General features: G+C 50.5%; 6 protein-coding genes across 6 annotated transcripts; 4 read left to right on the top strand and 2 right to left on the bottom strand.

Moving 5' to 3' along the window:
• Nucleotides 1-321: 321 nt before the first annotated feature.
• BDQ94DRAFT_165734 (60S ribosomal uL18 domain-containing protein) lies at nt 322-2,614 on the top strand (the record flags this gene model as incomplete). Its single annotated transcript, XM_026770385.1, has 4 exons — nt 322-375; nt 431-1,072; nt 1,648-1,685; nt 1,753-2,614. 4 exons carry the CDS (start codon nt 322-324, stop codon nt 2,612-2,614), a joined length of 1,596 nt encoding a protein of 531 aa, XP_026631640.1.
• Nucleotides 2,615-4,213: 1,599 nt separating this feature from the next.
• BDQ94DRAFT_46107 (uncharacterized protein) lies at nt 4,214-4,916 on the bottom strand. Its single transcript, XM_026775837.1, has 2 exons — nt 4,592-4,916; nt 4,214-4,531 (listed from the first exon to the last, which is right to left on the bottom strand). The coding sequence occupies exons 1-2, from the start codon at nt 4,775-4,777 to the stop codon at nt 4,298-4,300; spliced, it is 420 nt and encodes a 139-aa protein (XP_026631639.1). The 5' UTR covers nt 4,778-4,916; the 3' UTR covers nt 4,214-4,297.
• BDQ94DRAFT_46106 (uncharacterized protein) lies at nt 4,917-5,508 on the top strand. Its single transcript, XM_026775836.1, has one exon. It carries the CDS (start codon nt 5,057-5,059, stop codon nt 5,369-5,371), a length of 315 nt encoding a protein of 104 aa, XP_026631638.1. The 5' UTR covers nt 4,917-5,056; the 3' UTR covers nt 5,372-5,508.
• BDQ94DRAFT_179647 (putative cell wall biogenesis protein Mhp1) lies at nt 5,509-9,342 on the top strand (the record flags this gene model as incomplete). The annotated part of the gene is made up of 2 exons (XM_026773436.1): nt 5,509-8,608; nt 8,678-9,342. The coding sequence occupies exons 1-2, from the start codon at nt 5,647-5,649 to the stop codon at nt 9,340-9,342; spliced, it is 3,627 nt and encodes a 1,208-aa protein (XP_026631637.1). The 5' UTR covers nt 5,509-5,646.
• Nucleotides 9,343-9,946: 604 nt separating this feature from the next.
• On the top strand, nt 9,947-12,589 carry BDQ94DRAFT_134281 (ATP-binding cassette long-chain fatty acid transporter PXA2). The gene is made up of 3 exons (XM_026764438.1): nt 9,947-10,607; nt 10,674-11,310; nt 11,374-12,589. Exons 1-3 carry the CDS (start codon nt 10,098-10,100, stop codon nt 12,273-12,275), a joined length of 2,049 nt encoding a protein of 682 aa, XP_026631636.1. The 5' UTR covers nt 9,947-10,097; the 3' UTR covers nt 12,276-12,589.
• A 264-nt stretch (nt 12,590-12,853) lies between these two features.
• Nucleotides 12,854-15,978, bottom strand: glpV (glycogen phosphorylase; the record flags this gene model as incomplete). Its single annotated transcript, XM_026770384.1, has 8 exons — nt 12,854-13,261; nt 13,318-15,083; nt 15,140-15,217; nt 15,287-15,390; nt 15,445-15,506; nt 15,569-15,604; nt 15,668-15,680; nt 15,800-15,978. 8 exons carry the CDS (start codon nt 15,976-15,978, stop codon nt 12,854-12,856), a joined length of 2,646 nt encoding a protein of 881 aa, XP_026631635.1.
• Between the last annotated feature and the right edge of the window lie 1,957 nt (nt 15,979-17,935).

Raw genomic sequence — 17,935 nt, 5'->3', positions numbered from 1 at the left:
GTCAATAGTCTCCTTGCTTCTTGATGATTTGTACGTTTCAAATCGCTGATATTGCAGGGCTTCTGCGGCGCAGGTTTGGCCTCCAGGGTCTGGAATACCCCTGCAGCTTTCATTGCCTCGGACCTTGACTGCAAACCATAAGCAGCAACCGATCTGTCGTATCTAACCTCGGTAACTTGGACCCCAGGTCTACTACTAACTACTCCACCAAAGAACAAACATCAAGCGACATCTTCGTCTCGCATCTAGATCACCCTTGTCGCTGCTATCGCTGTTCATCTACTTTACCCCAGAACTTTTACCGACCAGTGTATTGCTACTATGGCTGACAACCAACGGCCTATAGGCCTGCTGTTCGACATCGGAGGAGTGTGTGTAAGGCTGCGCCATTGCCCAACCCAAAAATAACAGTCTGTTGATTAAGCTGCAGGTCGTTTCTCCCTTTCAGGCTATTCTGGACTATGAGCTGGCCCACAACATTCCCCCAGGATGGGTAAACTTCAGCATCTCTCGTACGTCGCCGAACGGCAGTTGGCACAGACTCGAGCGCGGGGAGATCAAGATGGATGCCGACTTCTTCACGGAGTTCAATAAGGATCTACGAAACCCCGACCTGTGGAAGGCTTTCCATGAGAGACTTCAGAAACAGCGCCCGGATAGTGCGCCAACATCGGTTCCTCCATTACCCGCCCTGGACGCGGAGTTCCTCTTCTGGGAGATGATGAGGGTGTCGAGGACACCGGATCCTTACATGTTTCCTGCTCTGAAGAAACTGAAGCAGTCAGGACAGTTCATCATGGGGGCTCTGTCTAACACAGTCATCTTTCCCGATGGACATCCCTACAACACAGACATTGATGATAAGAAGTCGCAATTTGACTTCTTTATCTCATCTGCGCATACGGGTCTCAGGAAACCAGATGGGAAAATATATCAGGTTGCGCTGCAAGAGATGGAAAATGTAGCAAGAAAGAAGGGCCTAGGTGGAATTCGCCCATCTGACATTGTGTTCCTCGATGACATTGGAGAGAACCTCAAGGGCGCAAAGAAAGCTGGCATGCGAACCCTGAAGGTAAATTTGGGGCGGACCCAGGATGCTGTCAAGGAGTTGGAGAAGATGACGGGTCTTCAATTGTTAGAAAGTCCAGAGAAACCCCGGCTGTAAATCATATACTTCAGACAGCCAGATAGATCATATTCGGTCAGCCTACCGTTTTCTAGATGTGAGAATTCTCCCCATAAAAGATGCTGAAAGAGAAGAGGTGGTTTTGGTGGTTGGTAGTGGTGGTGGTACATACTTCGGTCCTTCGGCCGCTCGTGGCCAACCGCAGTCTGGCGCCGGGATGCAGCCACGCTAAGCGAAGCCTTCCACAAAAGACATCCCACGAAATTTCCCACCTCTTCCTTTGCAGCCACCGTCGACAAACCCCGTCATCAACCAGCGGCAACCGTCAAGATGGTGAGTTTTGCTGTAATTCTCAAGAGACTGGGAACCGACTTCAACGCAAATTCCCCCCTCGCCTGAACGTAAATTTCAGGTCATCCCACATGGGCGACCGCACTGTGGGATTGGAAACGGGTCTTTGCAAGATGCTTCGGACGGTCTTTCTCTGAAGCGCAAATTGCTGACTCGACTGTGTCTTGTAGCCTTTCCACAAGCTCGTCAAGAACAGCGCTTACTACAGGTAAGAAATCCACAAGACCCCTCATTTGGCAAAAATTTGGCATAAACTAATAAAACTCCTTCTACAGCCGCTACCAGACCAAGTACCGTCGTCGCCGTGAGGGTAAGACCGACTACTATGCCCGTAAGCGCTTGATCACCCAGGCCAAGAACAAGTACAACGCCCCCAAGTACCGCCTGGTCGTCCGCTTCACCAACCGCGACATCATCACCCAGATCGTCTACTCTGAGATCTCCGGTGACAAGGTCTTCGCCAGCGCCTACTCCCACGAGCTCAAGCGCTATGGCATCACCAACGGTCTGACCAACTGGGCTGCCGCCTACGCCACCGGTCTCCTCCTTGCCCGCCGTACCCTCAAGAAGCTCGGCCTGGATGAGCAGTTCCCCGGTGTTGAGGAGGCCGATGGTGAGTACACCCTCACCGAGGCTGCTGAGACCGACGAGGGCTCCCGCCGCCCCTTCAAGGCTTTCCTTGATGTTGGTCTTGCCCGTACCTCCACTGGTGCCCGTGTCTTCGGTGCCATGAAGGGTGCCTCCGACGGTGGTATCTTCGTCCCCCACTCCGAGAGCCGCTTCCCCGGTTTCGACATCGAGTCCGAGGAGCTCGACGCTGAGACTCTCCGCAACTACATCTTCGGTGGCCACGTCGCTGAGTACATGGAGGGTCTTGCCGACGATGATGAGGAGCGTTTCACCTCCCAGTTCCACAAGTACCAGGAGGCTGGTATTGAGGCTGGTGACATTGAGGAGCTCTACACTGAGGCCCACAAGGCCATCCGTGAGGACCCCTTCAAGAAGGACGAGGATGCTGGTGAGAAGAAGACCAAGGAGGAGTGGAAGGCTGAGAGCAAGAAGTTCCGCCAGCAGCGCCTCACCCGCGAGCAGCGCAAGGAGCGTGTTGAGCAGAAGATCCGTGAGCTTGCTGCTTAAATGTCGGACTTCTAAGGCCGATCGTGCTTGATGGTTTTACCCAAAAAAAGAAACTTTGAGTGCGATAGTCAAAAAGTTTGATAATTCTCTTTGAAATATAGGGGAATTAAGGTTCTTCTTGCCCACTACTACTTTTTTTTTGTGATATCCAGTAGTCTTGATGAAATCTTCATGACCGGAGTTTATATGGCAGGGTTGAGTTTTTTGCGTTCGGAGCAATTAAGGAACGCGCACAATGGGATATTAATTGACCATCTAAAAAGTGCTCCGGTAAATGGCAAGTGTAGACAAATCGTAGATTTCACAACAATATATGCTATGTTAGTATCACAGTGGACCAACACAAGTTCCTGTCATCCTTCAACTGTCCTACTTTCTCATTCCAAGTGGATTCGCCCTCATCGATGGATTGTTCGAAGACCGCTCGGATATGTGGGGGAACAAGCAAATTTCGGTACATAGTCCAGCGTTTGTGTAGCCCCTCCAGGAGCATCTTCCCGCTCTAGGTAACATGCATCGCGCACTAGTCCTCTTTCAGTCTAGCCCTGAAGCCCTAACTGCCATCCCTGTGCCGTCACTCTCGGAACATGTTGCTCTGTCCGGCCAATTGCTTCGAGATGATGAGACTGGCTGGACAGTCTCGCATACCTCCTCGGAGAATGTAACCTATCCCATTTGTTGTCTGATGGGGCCAGGAAGAAAATTTTTGTCTTCATCGAACTAATGCTGCTTTGACACAGTCCATGACGAGTTGATATTCCGAATGAATGCGGATGCTTCGGCATGGTCGTACGAAGACAATGCCTGTTACTAGTAACTAGTTAGTGAGTTAGGCACTTGTTGGTTGATGGCAGACAGACAACAACAACGACCCAACCCCAGTAGATCGGACGCTACTGTATAGTACTACTTTGTACCAAGTACAAGTGGGTAGATATTCAACCCCAGGCTAATCTGACAGAGTGAATGAGTGAATGACATGTCATTCCTTAAGCGAAAAAAAAGACAAACCCACCTGGCAGATGATGTCATCCGCTCCTCTACTTAAGCATATTGTGCGCAAAGATCATCCATGCTTCAGGCCGATCTGTGTAACACCGTATGACATTTTCATCCTTTTCTTCACTCTCTCAAGCCTCATACGTCGGAGCTAGTATCCCACCAAGGGCACTCAGTACTAACTAACTTGGCTACTTGAGTAAGAATGGCAAAAAGAGGTGCGCTTTGCTGGTTACAGTGTATGATCAACATGTTCTCCTCTCGGGTTCCATAAAGTGGATCGCGTTAAGTTCAATGGATCAAGGCACCACGTACTATGGGAACATGGGTAACTATACTTCTAGTTGTTATCCGGGTTATTTGCCATCCGAACCAACTCTTTGGGACTTCGGTCTGCTTTCGTTCAGATGGATCGGAGAAATAATCTCACTATCTTATGGTTGTCCGGTGAGAAGCAGGAGTGATGATCATGGGCATATGGTCCATGGTGAGAACGCCACCCGAAAGGGAAACTGAAGGGCGGGACTTGGGATGACGGTGAACATCGTGAATAACTAGGGGCAGCTGGAGAAAGGAGAGTGTCAGGAAAGGAGATCGCATGGCTTATCATTCGATCAGTTCTTGCTGTTGGACTGACATGGACTCATAGCTAAAGTATATTATATTATTGACTAAATACAGGATCTAAGCAGCTGTAGGATCGCAGTCGATCGGGTCAGGTGCTGAAGAGGAGTTTCTGGAACCTATCACGTATACACACAATTCGTCGTAACCCAGGAGAAGGTAAAGGCATTGCGAGATGGACGGACAACTCACACCAGAATAACTCCAAGATCTACTGCATACTGTGTACACGGCACCCATACTTTCTGGTAGTGTCGGGCGCTGAATGCGACCATCAGCTCCAAACGAACGGTACTAACCCGCCCAGGTTTAGGATTATCTGGAAATCGATGATTTGCGGGTTCGCGTACGCACTTGTAATTTCAGCACCGGTTGAGGGTGGGCTTGGCAGGGTGTCGTGTGAGTCTTCCCTCTAATTCTCCTCGGCAAACAAATCAGGCGGAATATGCGGAAGATGTGTGGAAGTGGCAAGAAGACCCCGTCAGTCCAATTTTTTGGGGGGTGGGATAAGGCAAAAGGGTCATCATTCGATGCAGGCATCGGGTGAGGCTATCATCAGTCAACCCATTGTATTTTTCTTTCTGATCTGAAGTACTTCTGTAATGTGTGCAGTGTGCAGGACAAAGCGCAGTGCTAAGGTTGTCTTAGTTCAACAGCGTCGACAGGGGAGGGGGAGCCAAAGTACTTCTCCGTGGATTGGGGGAACTGACTGGACTCTGTAAGAAATGGTCACAAGTAATACCATTTCTAATACCGTCTAGTAATTTCTCCGCAACGGACTCGAGTATGTAATCGCCGAACTCCCCACTGGCGGGAATCATGCTATGTCCACTAGTCCCAGTTGAGCCACTTCCCTCCTCATCCCGATCGCCTTCAGTTCACTGGTCTGCTTTGCCCGCAACCCTTTTCTTCCTCTCTCCCTTTTTTCTTCTAGACCCTTTTGAAAAAGTAGCTCTCTCTTCCTCCTTGACATCCCCGTGCCTCATTGCATTCCCCTTTCCTTCGTCATATCCTTTTCACCCCCTTGACGTCGCCCGTCTTACGTTCTTGTCCCCGTTTCTCCGCTGTGTCACCATGTCCGCAGTACTTCGCCGCAGTACCATGATGGAATGTACCCACCGTCACCGTTCCTAATCATCCGCTGGCTGAAACTGTGATTTTTTAATTCTCGTCGCGAGGCATAGTCGATCTGTCGGTTCATTCTAATTTGGACTACACGCGCAGCGATATAGCCTCCGAAATACGATCTGTATCCCACTATCGCGCTCAACCGGGCTCAGCTTTCGCCTGAGGACGGCTGCTTTGCTGTTCATCAGCGAGCTGACGTCGTCCCTCTTTACACCTGTTTTATCTAGCATACTGTGATCAAATCGCATACGGACTCAAGATGGAAGGGATTGAGACTGTGGATGTCAGCTGGCTGCATCACTCGCAAAAAGGTAAGCCGGACATCGCTCAATTGTGCGTACCCTCTCCTAACTCGACCCCAAGACCATCTGTCCCGCTGTAAGTCGGCATCATCAGTGGTTAGCGATAAGTCTGTTGCGGATTCAGATGCCACAATTGCCCAAGAACGAAGTCTCGAAAAATCAAGCACTACCGATAATACCTCTTCAGCACCAGCCCCCGTCACTCCTACCGTATCCAAGGGATCGTTACAAGAAGATAGTGCAAAGGCCACGAAGGAGGTCAAAAATGAAGACAAGTCAGTGGAGGGAAAGCCTACTGGCACATCGCCAGCTACTCCGAAAACCGCGCCTAGGCCGGTCACCGGAAGAAGAAACTCATGGATATCGAGCCTGAGCTCCAAGTTCTCCTCTGGCTCTACCCCGCCATCGCAGTCGAATATGAAGGCACAGCAGAACCCGAAGGCAAGTTCTCCTGTTTCGAAGATGGACACGCATAATCCTTTCGGTGCGGCGTATTCTCCAAAGGACAAGGAAGAGGAAAGGACGAATGAGAACAGCCCTTTTGCTTCGGCGTCCCCGAAGGGTCCTTCGTTTTTGCAGAGCGCCTTCCGAAAACTCTCGTCATCCGCATCTGGTGGCACTGGTAAAGCCGCCTCTACTGGGACGATCTGCCAACGTCGCGTAATGAATATTGATCAGGATCGAGATAGGTGCAAGATCCCCGATCTGAATCCTGCCAAACTGCGCCGTGTCGCTTTCTGTGTGGACGTGGAGATTGCTGGGATATCCTATCGAGAATCTGATGAGGACAGCCCCCCTGCGAGTAGTAGGCGACGTCCTGTCCCGGAGGTTAACAATCAAAAGTCCAAACGATCGCATATCAAGTCGAAAGAGAAGGATGAAGCTGCAGCGTTGAAGAATCCCCAGGCTGCAGTCTCTTCCAAGGACAAGAGTAGCCCAACAAATGGGGCGGACGGAAAGAGTTCTGGGTCACCAGAAACACCGCCAGCCGACGCGAACGCCAATGGTGAGGCCAAAGAGCCAACACGAAAGCAGGAAAAGAAGAAGAGGTCAGAAGAAGAGAGGCGTGAGCGGAGGGAAAGAAGACGCAGACAGGCAGAAGCAAATGGCTCCATACCCATGCAACTGACAGCTGACGGCCAAGAGTATGGCTGCCGAACACCTGCGTCTAACGCAAACCGTACTAAGACACAGAGTCATCCGACGACAGATCCTGTCCGAATATATAGACGCTGTTGTCAATTGCGCGAGACGCCCGTGCTCAAGCGGATTGTTGACGAGATCTCATCACCCTCTTCCACGTTAGCTGAGTCTCCTGGAACTGTGGCTGTACTTGACCTCAGTGACTTTCCTATGACGGCCGAGGATATTGCTACTTTTTGCGATTGGCTCGCTATTGTACCCGTTCGGAAGCTCATCATTGAAAGATGCGCATTGAATGACGACTCGGTGCGATCTATTCTTGCTGCACTTCTTTCTACTAGAACTGTGGAACAGATAATGCAGCGGCGTAGGAAGGGAAGAAAGGCCGAGGTGGTAACTTCCGAGAAAGAACAGCGGTTCAGCGTCGTTGAGAAGGTATCGCTAAAAGACAACCCCAAAATCGGACCAGAAGGATGGCGTCATATCTGCCTATTCGTTCACCTTTCAAAATCTCTGAAGGCGATCGACTTGTCGGGCATTCCTCTTCCCAGGACATCCATTCCTGTCAATTGCTCCAACAAAGGAGCCTCGCAAACCCAAAACGTCACCAACGTAGCGACCCTCTTCGCGAATTCGCTTGCACAACGCTTTGGCGGGGACCACCTCGAAGAATTGCTGCTGAGCGAATGCCGACCTACGACCGAAGATGTGAAAAAAATTTGTGATGCAGCCACAACCCTTGGCTTGAGGAGGCTTGGCTTCGCCAACAACGAGCTGAGCAGGGAAGGCTTGGAGCACATCGTTGGATACCTCAAGGCAGGGAAGTGCGAGGGGCTAGATCTGGGTGGGAATCCCATTCAAGACCAGCTGGACTTGATCATATCTTCTTTCACGGATGATCATCCCCTATATGCTCTTAGCTTGGCCGACTGTTCCCTCACACCTTCTACTGTCTACCCCTTGTTCCAAGGACTGACAAGATTGCCGGACCTCCGCTTTGTTGATTTCTCCCACAACCCAGGTCTTTTCACAATGCAGCCCGATGCGCTAGCAACTTTCAGACGATTTCTTCCCAAGATGCCGGCCCTCAAACGCATTCATCTGGCCGACGTCAACTTGTCTCCTGACCAAACCATTGCTCTGGCTGAGGTCCTCCCCGAATGTCCCAGCTTATGCCACTTGAACATCCTCGAAAACCCAGCCATCACCGCGTTGGCATCTGCAACGGACCCTGCCAATCAAGAAGAGGCCTGCGCTGTTTATGCATCCTTGATGGCGGCAGTTCGTGTATCCAGAACGATTATAGCCGTGGAAATAGAAGTTCCAACTGCCGAAAACAACGAGGTTGTGAAGGCTCTGGCTTCCCAGATAGTTGCCTATTCTCTCAAAAACCTGGAGCAAGGTGCCATAGCAGCAGAATTTTCCGATCCAACAGATTTACCAACGAGGTCAGCTGTCCATGTTCCGGAGATCTTGCAGCATATTGTCGGCCACGGTACTGGAGATGAGGTGGAGGAAGACGACGAGGCTGCACCCGATGAGGACTATGTCATTGGAGGGACCGGCGTGGTTAAAGCTCTCGGTGTTTGCCTCGGTAACGTGGATCGCCATATGCCAGGAGACCACTCCGGACCCCCAAGTGGCACAACTACACCCAGGCATAGAAAGTCCAGGTCCTATGTCACCAAACGACCCCGTGACATGTCCAAGAATTTGTTGGAGTCGGCACGTAATATCCGGTCGCGAATCCAGTCGGCCCTTGTGCGCGAAGATAAGGCCGGCAATGACACCAATTACCGTATGTTGTTTCTCTTACTCCCCCCCCCCCTTTCTTGGGTAGTGATGCTAACCAACTTTTCCACTGCAGGACGTCTTCAATTCCTTGACTTCACCTTACAGCGCATGATCCAACGATTTGAAGACGAGTATCCTGAGACCCGCATCATACCCCAGTCCGTCCCATCGTATGCAATTCAGGATACTAGCTCACAGGGTTCTAACGACGACGGATGGAACGGGCCTGTGTCCGACAACACCCAGCTGAATGGTACCTTCAATGATGCCGAAGCCGTGGCAGATGATGAGGAGGAGCAATATGCCGTCCGACTATCGCGGTCAAGCTCGATTACGTCCCTTCATTCACGCGCCATGACCTCCGAGGAAGGCCATATTCACCGTCTCGGACAAAACATTCGGCGCGATTTCCTCCGACCTTCGTTCGATCAGGCCGACGATGATATGTCGGCATTCTCGTTTGACGAGTCTCATATGGCCGCCTTACGTGATAAACTTGATCGTCTGCAAGAGGAACAGACCCATTCACCATTTGAGAGTGTGGATGCGGACAAAGCGCTGGGAAGTCTGGGTACCACGGTGGAGGAGTTATGGGCCGCTCGTAAGAACGATGCGGAAACCTTTGAGAAATTCCGGCAAAGCCAGATCGCTGCGCAATTCAACAGTGGTAAAAGGACATCGTCTAGCAGGAGCAATGGGAACGACGATACCGAACCAGATCAGCAGGCTTCTTTCTAAGTTGGAGCCTGAGTTGACTGGGTTGATCATAGCCTACTTATGGCTTTTGTTAATACCTACAGATGCTTTTCCCCTCGTCTAGCTGGCGACGGGGCTACTATTTCTGAATGGACGGATGACTGGGATCTCTGCCGGCAGAGGATGGCCCTTGTTTGTATATAGGTCACCGGCGAGCGTGACATTATTGTCTGTATTTTAATCTACTTTGCATATGCGATGTGTATCTGCGGTGGCAATCTCCTTTCGTTTCACCAATTGTTTGCTTTCACGTTTGGAGGGGGGAAATCTGGGCTAGGGGTGAGCAAAGGCGTTGGCGCCAAAGGTGCATGGGCGAATCTGGAGCATAAAGGAGGTTAAGTATTACGGGATGAAATGAGGCGGGTTGTTGTTATTAGGGGATGAGTTATTAGCGATGGTAAACGAGTGATGAATCAGTCAATTAAATCAATCAATCAACAGTTAGTTACATGGAGTTGTAAACAGTTCCCCGCTTAGATAAGGCAGACATCCTCGGCAGGCCCCGAGAATCCGGGGAGGGAAGGAGCCCCCGGGCCTGTTCACATGTCAAGCCCCCATCCAATCCATCCATCGTCATCCCCTCGCTCGTCCCCCCCATCATATCTCTCTCCCTCTCCCTCTTCATCTTCCTTCTCCTCCTTCTCTTTGTCTCCCTTTCTCTCCATTTATCCTCCTCACCGGTCATGTTAGCCGTCATCGACTTCGGCTAAATACACTTCCGGATTTACGTCGCAACTATGGCTGCGCAGTCCAAGTTATTTCCGCCCGAGAGGTCCATCCGACACCTCTTCTCCCGCCTGGCTGCCACCTACCTCCGTCATCGTAAACAAATATCCCGTACTGTGTATCTAGCCCTCTTCGCTGCCCTTGTGAAACGCGTCCATAATGCCATCTCCGAGCAAAAGGCCGCCTCCCAGCACCAGGAAGAACTGCGCCGGCGCCCTGGAACCAGTAGTCTTGGCGAAGGCGGCGATCGTCCGCGCAAAAAGGTCGAAGTCAACCGGGAGTTCTTTCGCAACCTGCTTCGTCTATTGAAGATCGTGATCCCCGGTTGGCGGAGCAAGGAGTTACGGCTACTCTTTGGGCACAGTGTCTTCCTGGTGCTGCGGACACTGCTGAGTCTGTATGTGGCCGAACTGGATGGCCGGCTGGTTAGCAATCTGGTGAGAGGGAGAGGCAAGGAGTTCTTGCTGGGACTGGTATGGTGGATGATAGTTGCAGTTCCTGCGACATTCACGAACTCCATGGTAAGTGGCTTTATAATCCACAGATGAGAAAGGACCGGGAGCTAAGTCCCTTTTGTGTTGCTATAGCTATCTTATCACCAATGCAAACTCGCCCTCTCTTACCGCAAGCGCCTGACAGACTACATCCATGACAAGTATTTATCGAACATGACGTTCTATGCAATATCCGCTCTGGATGATCGGGTTAAGAACCCCGACCAGCTTATCACCGTAGATGTCTCGCGGTTCTCCGACAGCCTAGCAGAGCTGTACTCCAATCTGGCCAAGCCAATCCTCGACATGGCCATCTACAACTACTCTCTCTCCAAGAGTGTGGGCGGAGAAGGCCTATTCATCATGAGCCTCTTGGTGCAATTGTCCGCCAATGTCATGCGAGCCTTGACGCCTCCATTCGGCAAATATGTGGCCGACGAAGCCCGCCTGGAAGGCGAGTTTCGGTTCTTGCACTCGCGTCTGATCGACTACAGCGAAGAGGTGGCTCTATATCACGGTCATGAGGCAGAAAAGGATACCTTGGATAAGGGCTACTTCACTTTGATTAAACATGTGAACCGCATTCTTCGCAGACGCTTGTACCACGGATTTATGGAGGACTTCGTCATCAAGTACTTCTGGGGCGCCTTGGGACTGATCCTCTGCAGTATTCCTGTCTTCTTCCGTATTCCCGGCCAAGTCACTCAAACCATGGGCGACCGTACCGAAAGTGAGTATTTGAACCCAGACTATAACCCTATTCATCAGCATGACGACTGACATGCATCAACAGGCTTTGTTACAAATCGGAGAATGCTACTTTCTTCCTCAGACGCCTTTGGGCGCCTAATGTTCTCCTACAAAGAAATCTCCGAACTAGCCGGTCACACAGCCCGCGTCTCCTCTTTGCTAGAGGTTATGGACGACCTCTTAGCCGGCCGGTTCGAGAAGAAGCTGGTGTCTTCCGCCTCCACAGAAGAAAACACAGCCATCTTATCGGGCCGTGGAGTTGTCGAGGAAAGTGATTCCATTGAATTCACCGACGTGCCTATCGTTTCACCAAACGGCGATGTTTTAGTCCGCAAACTGTCCTTTACCGTACACCCAGGCGACCACCTTCTGATTGTTGGACCAAACGGATGCGGAAAGTCCTCTCTGTTCCGCATCCTCGGCGGCCTATGGCCTGTCTACGGAGGTCAAGTCAAGAAACCCCGATTTGACGACATATTCTACATCCCTCAGCGCCCGTATCTTTCGCGAGGAACACTTCGCCAACAAGTTATCTACCCAGACGGTGTCCGCGAAATGCGCGCCAAGGGTGTTACCGACGATGATCTCTACGACATCCTATCAGTTGTGGAGATTGCTTCCGTCGTTGATCGCCCTGGTGGGTGGGACGCCGAGGAGGAATGGCGCGATGTCTTATCCGGCGGTCTGCAACAACGGATAGCCATGGCTAGGCTATTCTATCATCGGCCAAAGTTCGCCATTTTGGACGAGTGCACATCCTCTGTGACTCTGGAGATTGAAAGAGTCATGTATGAAACAGCCAAGAAACTAGGTACTACGCTGATGACTGTGTCCCATCGACGGAGTCTTTGGAAGTATCACAAGAAGATTCTGCAGTTTGATGGACAGGGAAGCTACATCTTCACTGGCCTGGACTGGGAAAGGAGATTAAAGTTGGAAGAGTAAGTTGCTTCGCTCCGAGTTGTTTTGGCGGCTGCATCATGGGAATTGAGCTAACGCTGCGATTCTTACAGTGAGAAGGAGGAGCTGGACCTCCAACTTCGCATGGTACCAGAGTTGCAGAGGCGCATGGCTGAATTGAGCGCTTAGGACTATGATTTATCCATGTCCGATTCTCTTGAAGGAATATAGAGTATATATGGGGCTTAATGGTTGTCGTCGTAGTGTCACTTGCCGTGCAAGATTTGCGTTATGCGTGCGTAGCGCGTCTGGGGCAACTTACAGGTTCAATATGAATGTAGAAGGCGTATGAAGTTTGTAAGAACATTTAGTTGCATGAATATAGCTGTTTGGCAATTGCTGATCCAAACAATTAGTTACTGCCGAGTGAGTGAATGGCTCCGTCATAAGCATCTCTCCTCTCTTTATCGGACAGCATTACGAGTGTAGGATTCATGTAATACTAGAAGCTCAATATAACTCGCCAAGAGGAAAGAAAAGCGAGAAAGTGAAGCGGGTGACGAAAAGGCAAACTGAAAAGGAGAGACCAGACGATGCAAAAGTCCAACTTCAATCGCCACCGTCTATTTCTCCACATCGAGGGGCTCTACGTTCCAAATGCTCTCAGCGTACTCATTGATCACGCGGTCCGTCGAGAAGAAACCCATGCGTGCCACACTGGTGATGGACTTGGTTAACCACTCCTCGCGGTTCTGGAACGACTCATCTACCAGGTCCTGCGTGGTGATATACGAATTGAAGTCGTCAGAGACTAGGTAGTAATCTCCGTGCTCAACAATAGAGGCAATGAGTGCAGAGAAGTTGTTGACATCACCGAACACGCCGCCACGGATTGCATCGAAAACTTTAGCCAAGTGAGGATCGAGCTGGAAATCGCCGTAGAGATGTCGGTGACGAAGCTCTTCCACATCCTCTGCTAGATTTCCAAAGAGGAATATGTTCTGCTCCCCAATTTCTCTGGTAATCTCGATCTATAAAGGGGTGCTGGTTAGCATCGGCATTACGCACGGTAAATAGGGTCTCATACGTTAGCACCGTCGCAAGTTCCAATGATCAAGCCGCCATTCATGACAAATTTCATGTTACTAGTACCGCTTCCCTCGGTACCAGCTGTAGAGATGTGCTCGCTGATATCAGACGCTGGGCAGATAATTTCGGCCTTACTGACGTTGTAGTCTTCGATGAAAATCACCTTCAAAAGGTCACCAACTTCTGGGTCATTGTTTACCACCGATGCGACTTTGTTTATGAGGTGAATGACGGTCTTTGCCATCCAATAGCCTGGTGCTGCTTTGCCTCCAAAAATAGACACGCGCGGCAGCGCCTTCTTTTTCTCTTCCGCAGACATGGACTTGATCCTCAAGTATCGGTGGATGACACCGAAGATGTTAAGCTGCTGCCGCTTATATTCATGGATACGCTTCACCTGAATATCAAACAATGCCTGTGGATTTACACTGTATCCGGTAGTCTCCTTGATGTGTTTAGCCAGACGGATCTTGTTCGCGGTTTTAATTTCGGCCCATTCACGCTGGAATGCCTTGTCATCGACGAAAGCCTCGAGCCGGTCTAGAAGTGTCAAGTCAGTTAAGAACTGATATCCTCCGAGCCTGGAAGCGATTAGATCAGACAATCGTGGGTTTGCCTGGTGTAGCCAGCGACGTGGAGTAACTCCATTGGTGACATTAGTGAACTTGTCCGGGCCATAAATTGTGACGAAATCTTTGAAAAGGGTGGTCCGCAATAGATCTGAGTGTAATTCTGCGACACCGTTGACTTTATGGGAGCCAATTATCGCGATGTAAGCCATTCTCACCATCTTGGGGTGGGACTCTTCAATGATCGACACCCGGGACAGTAAATCTCTATCTTGAGGAAAGTTCTTCTCGACATGCTGTAGGAAATATAAGTTGATGTCGAAAATAATCTGCATGTGCCGTGGTAGCAGGTTTTGCACCAGCGGGACAGACCACTTCTCCAAGGCCTCTGGCAAAACCGTGTGATTCGTGTATCCAAAGGTCTTGGTCACAATATCCCACGCCTCGTCCCACTCGAGACCTTCGTTGTCAATCAAAATGCGCTGCAGTTCAACTATAGCCAGGGTTGGGTGAGTGTCATTCAATTGGATGGCAACTTGGTCGGGGAACTCGCTCCATGCTCTCTTGGTCTTCTTGAATCTCCGGACAATGTCGAACAGAGAGGCAGCACACCAAAAGTACTGTTGTTTTAATCTCAGCTCCTTACCCCTGTCAAGGTTGTCATTCGGGTAGAGCACCGCAGAGATGGTTTCCGCACGTTGTTGCTCTGCGACAGCACTTTCGTAATCGCCAGCGTTGAACTTCTGGAAGTTGAACTCTCCGCTGGAAGCCTTGCAAGACCACAGCCGAAGGTTATTCGTGGTCCGCGTGCCATAGCCTGGAACAGGAACATCGTATGCTACTGCTTGCACGGTTTCGCCGTCTTGCCACGAGTGGATGGTTTTACCATTCTCGTCCTGGTATTTCCTCACCCAGCCATAAAACTGGATATCGACGGTGATTTCGTGCCGAGGGAACTCCCATGGGTTGAAGTCAAGCCAGTAGTCGGGGACTTCCATCTGGTACCCGTCTACAATTTCCTGCTTGAAAATACCATAACGGTAGCGTAGACCGTAACCCCAGGCTGGATAGTTCAATGTCGCCAGACTATCGAGTAGACACGCAGCCAAGCGTCCAAGACCCCCATTTCCCAGCGCAGCATCATGCTCCTGGCTAATGACATCTTCGACTCGGAAGCCAAGATCCTTCAAACCCTCTTTTTTCATAGAATCAGTAAAATGTTTTGAGCAATCTTTTCCCCAAGATTCCTACCTCTTGCAACGTCCTTCAAGCCGACATTGAGCATAGCATTATCCAGAGCTCTGCCCATGAGGAATTCGAGCGAAAGATCTGTCAAGGATTGTTAGTATTACGACAATCAAGTAAAATATGGTCTATGAAGTTCAAAATGTCACTCACAATACACCCGCTTCTGGTCAGCAGAAGCCTGTCGCTGTTGCGTCTTATTCCATTCGATAATCAAGCGATCTCGAAAGGCTAGGGCGGTCCCAGAGTATGCGGCCCTAATTCGTCAGTCATTTGCGTTCCCCAGCGCTGTCCAACAAGGGTCAATATACAATTCATCGCAGTTGTACAGGGAACGAGCCAAAGTAGTTTCAATGTGGCGGACCAGCTCATCCTATTCACATAATAAGTGAAATGCTCGACTCTGTCAGCACGGTTCTGTGTTATCCAACTTACTTCGAACTCTTCTTTGTTGGAGAATCCATTGGCGGACTATAACAAACGCAGGTTTAGCAAGGTGATATCAGGTCTAAAGCGCGTCATTGATTATCCTACGTGCTTCCGCCATCTAAGAGACAATGCAGGTCAGCGATACTCCCATGGTCGTAGAACATCAGACAAGCCTGTAGCTATGAAGAGCTGGAGGTATAGTCTATGACAAAGGGTTGGATGAAAATGGGTACTCACGCCTCCCTAAGATGCTCGGGAATACTGGCTTCGACGCTTTTGATCTCTGCGGGTCCGAAGCCAGTGAAGGTCCGCCTGTGCTTGGGACGACTGAAGCCGGGACCAATGGGCCCCTGAAGCTCGGAAACTGGAGCTCCAACCGAAGGCTTTCTTTCACGACGAGGCTGTTCCGAAGACATTGTAGCTGAACAAGCGTTGAGGTGGCAGAGGCACTAGTTCAAGAAGTCTATGGCGGATAGGTCAATAGACTAGCCAACTATTTGAGTGTAGGGCATTCGATAACAAAGAAGCCTGAACCAGGGAAGCGCCTCGAATCCTATAGTAGTGGAAAAAGGCGAAAGAAAAAGGGGGAAGCTGAGACTTGGGAGGGAGGAGGGAGAGGACAAAGAAGAGGAAGGAAGTGGGAGGGGGGTGGGAACGAGGTATTGTAAGTAGTACCCACGGACTGACTGACTGACTGACTGACTATACTTCACTATAGTAAGAATCAAAAGTAGCAGACTGTGACTTCTCTTCCTTCCCCTCAACCAACTGCGTCACAAGGGGTGTCTAACTCGCAATGCTGGGATCAAAGCAGGGCATGCGAGACTACCCGGGAGGGGTAATATCGAAGTCTGGGATCGCAGTTGGCGATAGATGGGGGATCGAACAGGAATCCGGAATGGGGGATCATACGTTTGTCCCCGGTTTCTCATGCAATGTCGTGCGAGGCAAGTGTCTAGGCTTCCATGGAACTCCAACTAGCTCAATCGCAAATTGAGCAGCGTAACTGGGCAAAGCCCCAAGCTGCCGTGTAGCTCCCTGGATGCTGGACCAGCATTGGATGAAGGGTGTGTTGACTGACGGATTGTCCGGAACTGGGCCTGAACTCAATAGAAGTCACGACGTTTCCTTGGATGAGGGGTTTTAGGCGACAGAGACAACTTGAAATAATTCATCGCTGCTCCACCACCATCTCGTTCGTCTGACTGTCGCCGTCTGGCCTGACCGGAGCTGCCGCTATGACGCATGGTGATCGCTGGGAAGTTCTCACTAGTTGGAGGATTGACTCTGAGACTTGGTGACTTGACTGTGTATTGATACCGTACACGAGTCCTCTTGTCTTAGAATAACTTACTCCTCCCAATTGCTACTTTCTTTGATCGCCAGAACTATTACAGAGGTGAAACTACCTTTGGGATCAATCTACATGTGTTTGTTCCTTCTTTTTTCTCGTTTCTTTTCCCTCTTGATTGCATCTTCCTTTCTACAGAGTACAGCTCTTTCAATCTAACCGTCCGCCGCAGCTCAGTCCTCCGGGTCCAGTCCATCTCCGGCCTCATCCCCACCCCCGCACTGCAACCTTCCTGTCCGATCGGCGGGTCATCAACGTCCTGCCCATCCATCATCTCATTCGAGCGCTAGGATCGACGGTCTGAGCTCGAAGAACTCCGCGCGAGCCATGCGTTTCCCATGACCCTCGCACGGTGCAAGCCCTCTCCAATGTCCCCTTGATTGGCTCCATGAACTAACTAAAGGAACCAACATGAGCGGCGCTCGTAGGTTTGCATACCTACACACGCCCGGTAAACAGCGCTGCGACTTGCCTGGCCCACTTCTAACCACCGGCTAAGACGGTGGTTGTACCTGAAGGCATTGGCCATGACTGGGCCTTTGCCTAGATATGCTCGCCTTTTTGGGCGGGTAAGAGAACGTCAAAGGAAGCAGCACCGACTCCAAGACAGTAAGCAGCACGCATTACAGCATCATCTGATGGAACCACTCCTCTCGCGATGGGCAATATCGCTGTACAAAGGGCACGGTGGCACTTCATGGGTAAGAGATCAATTGCATGCATAGGATCGCTACAACAAGCTGCGTGGTATAGACGGGACGAGAGCAACGAGGAAAGTAAAATGCCGAGCAATAGCATAAAAGATTAGGATAGTGTGTAAAGAGAGATCGCCATTAGATGCAGAGTCAAAGATCATGGGGAAAGAAACGAAAAGGGTTGTAGGAAATCCCCGAGGCATGAGACAGGATATCAAAAGGCTTTGCGCAGTCCACGTGCAAAGAAAGTAGTGCCAAGGCCAGTAGCTTGCTGTTCCTGGTCTTGAAGATGTTGAGCTTATGGATTGATGGTCAGCCCGAGAAGTT

The sequence above is a fragment of the Aspergillus welwitschiae genome, assembly GCF_003344945.1.
Source record: "Aspergillus welwitschiae strain CBS 139.54b unplaced genomic scaffold BDQ94scaffold_2, whole genome shotgun sequence".
Lineage (NCBI taxonomy): Eukaryota > Fungi > Ascomycota > Eurotiomycetes > Eurotiales > Aspergillaceae > Aspergillus > Aspergillus welwitschiae.
This window is presented reverse-complemented; position numbering and strand designations above follow the sequence as displayed.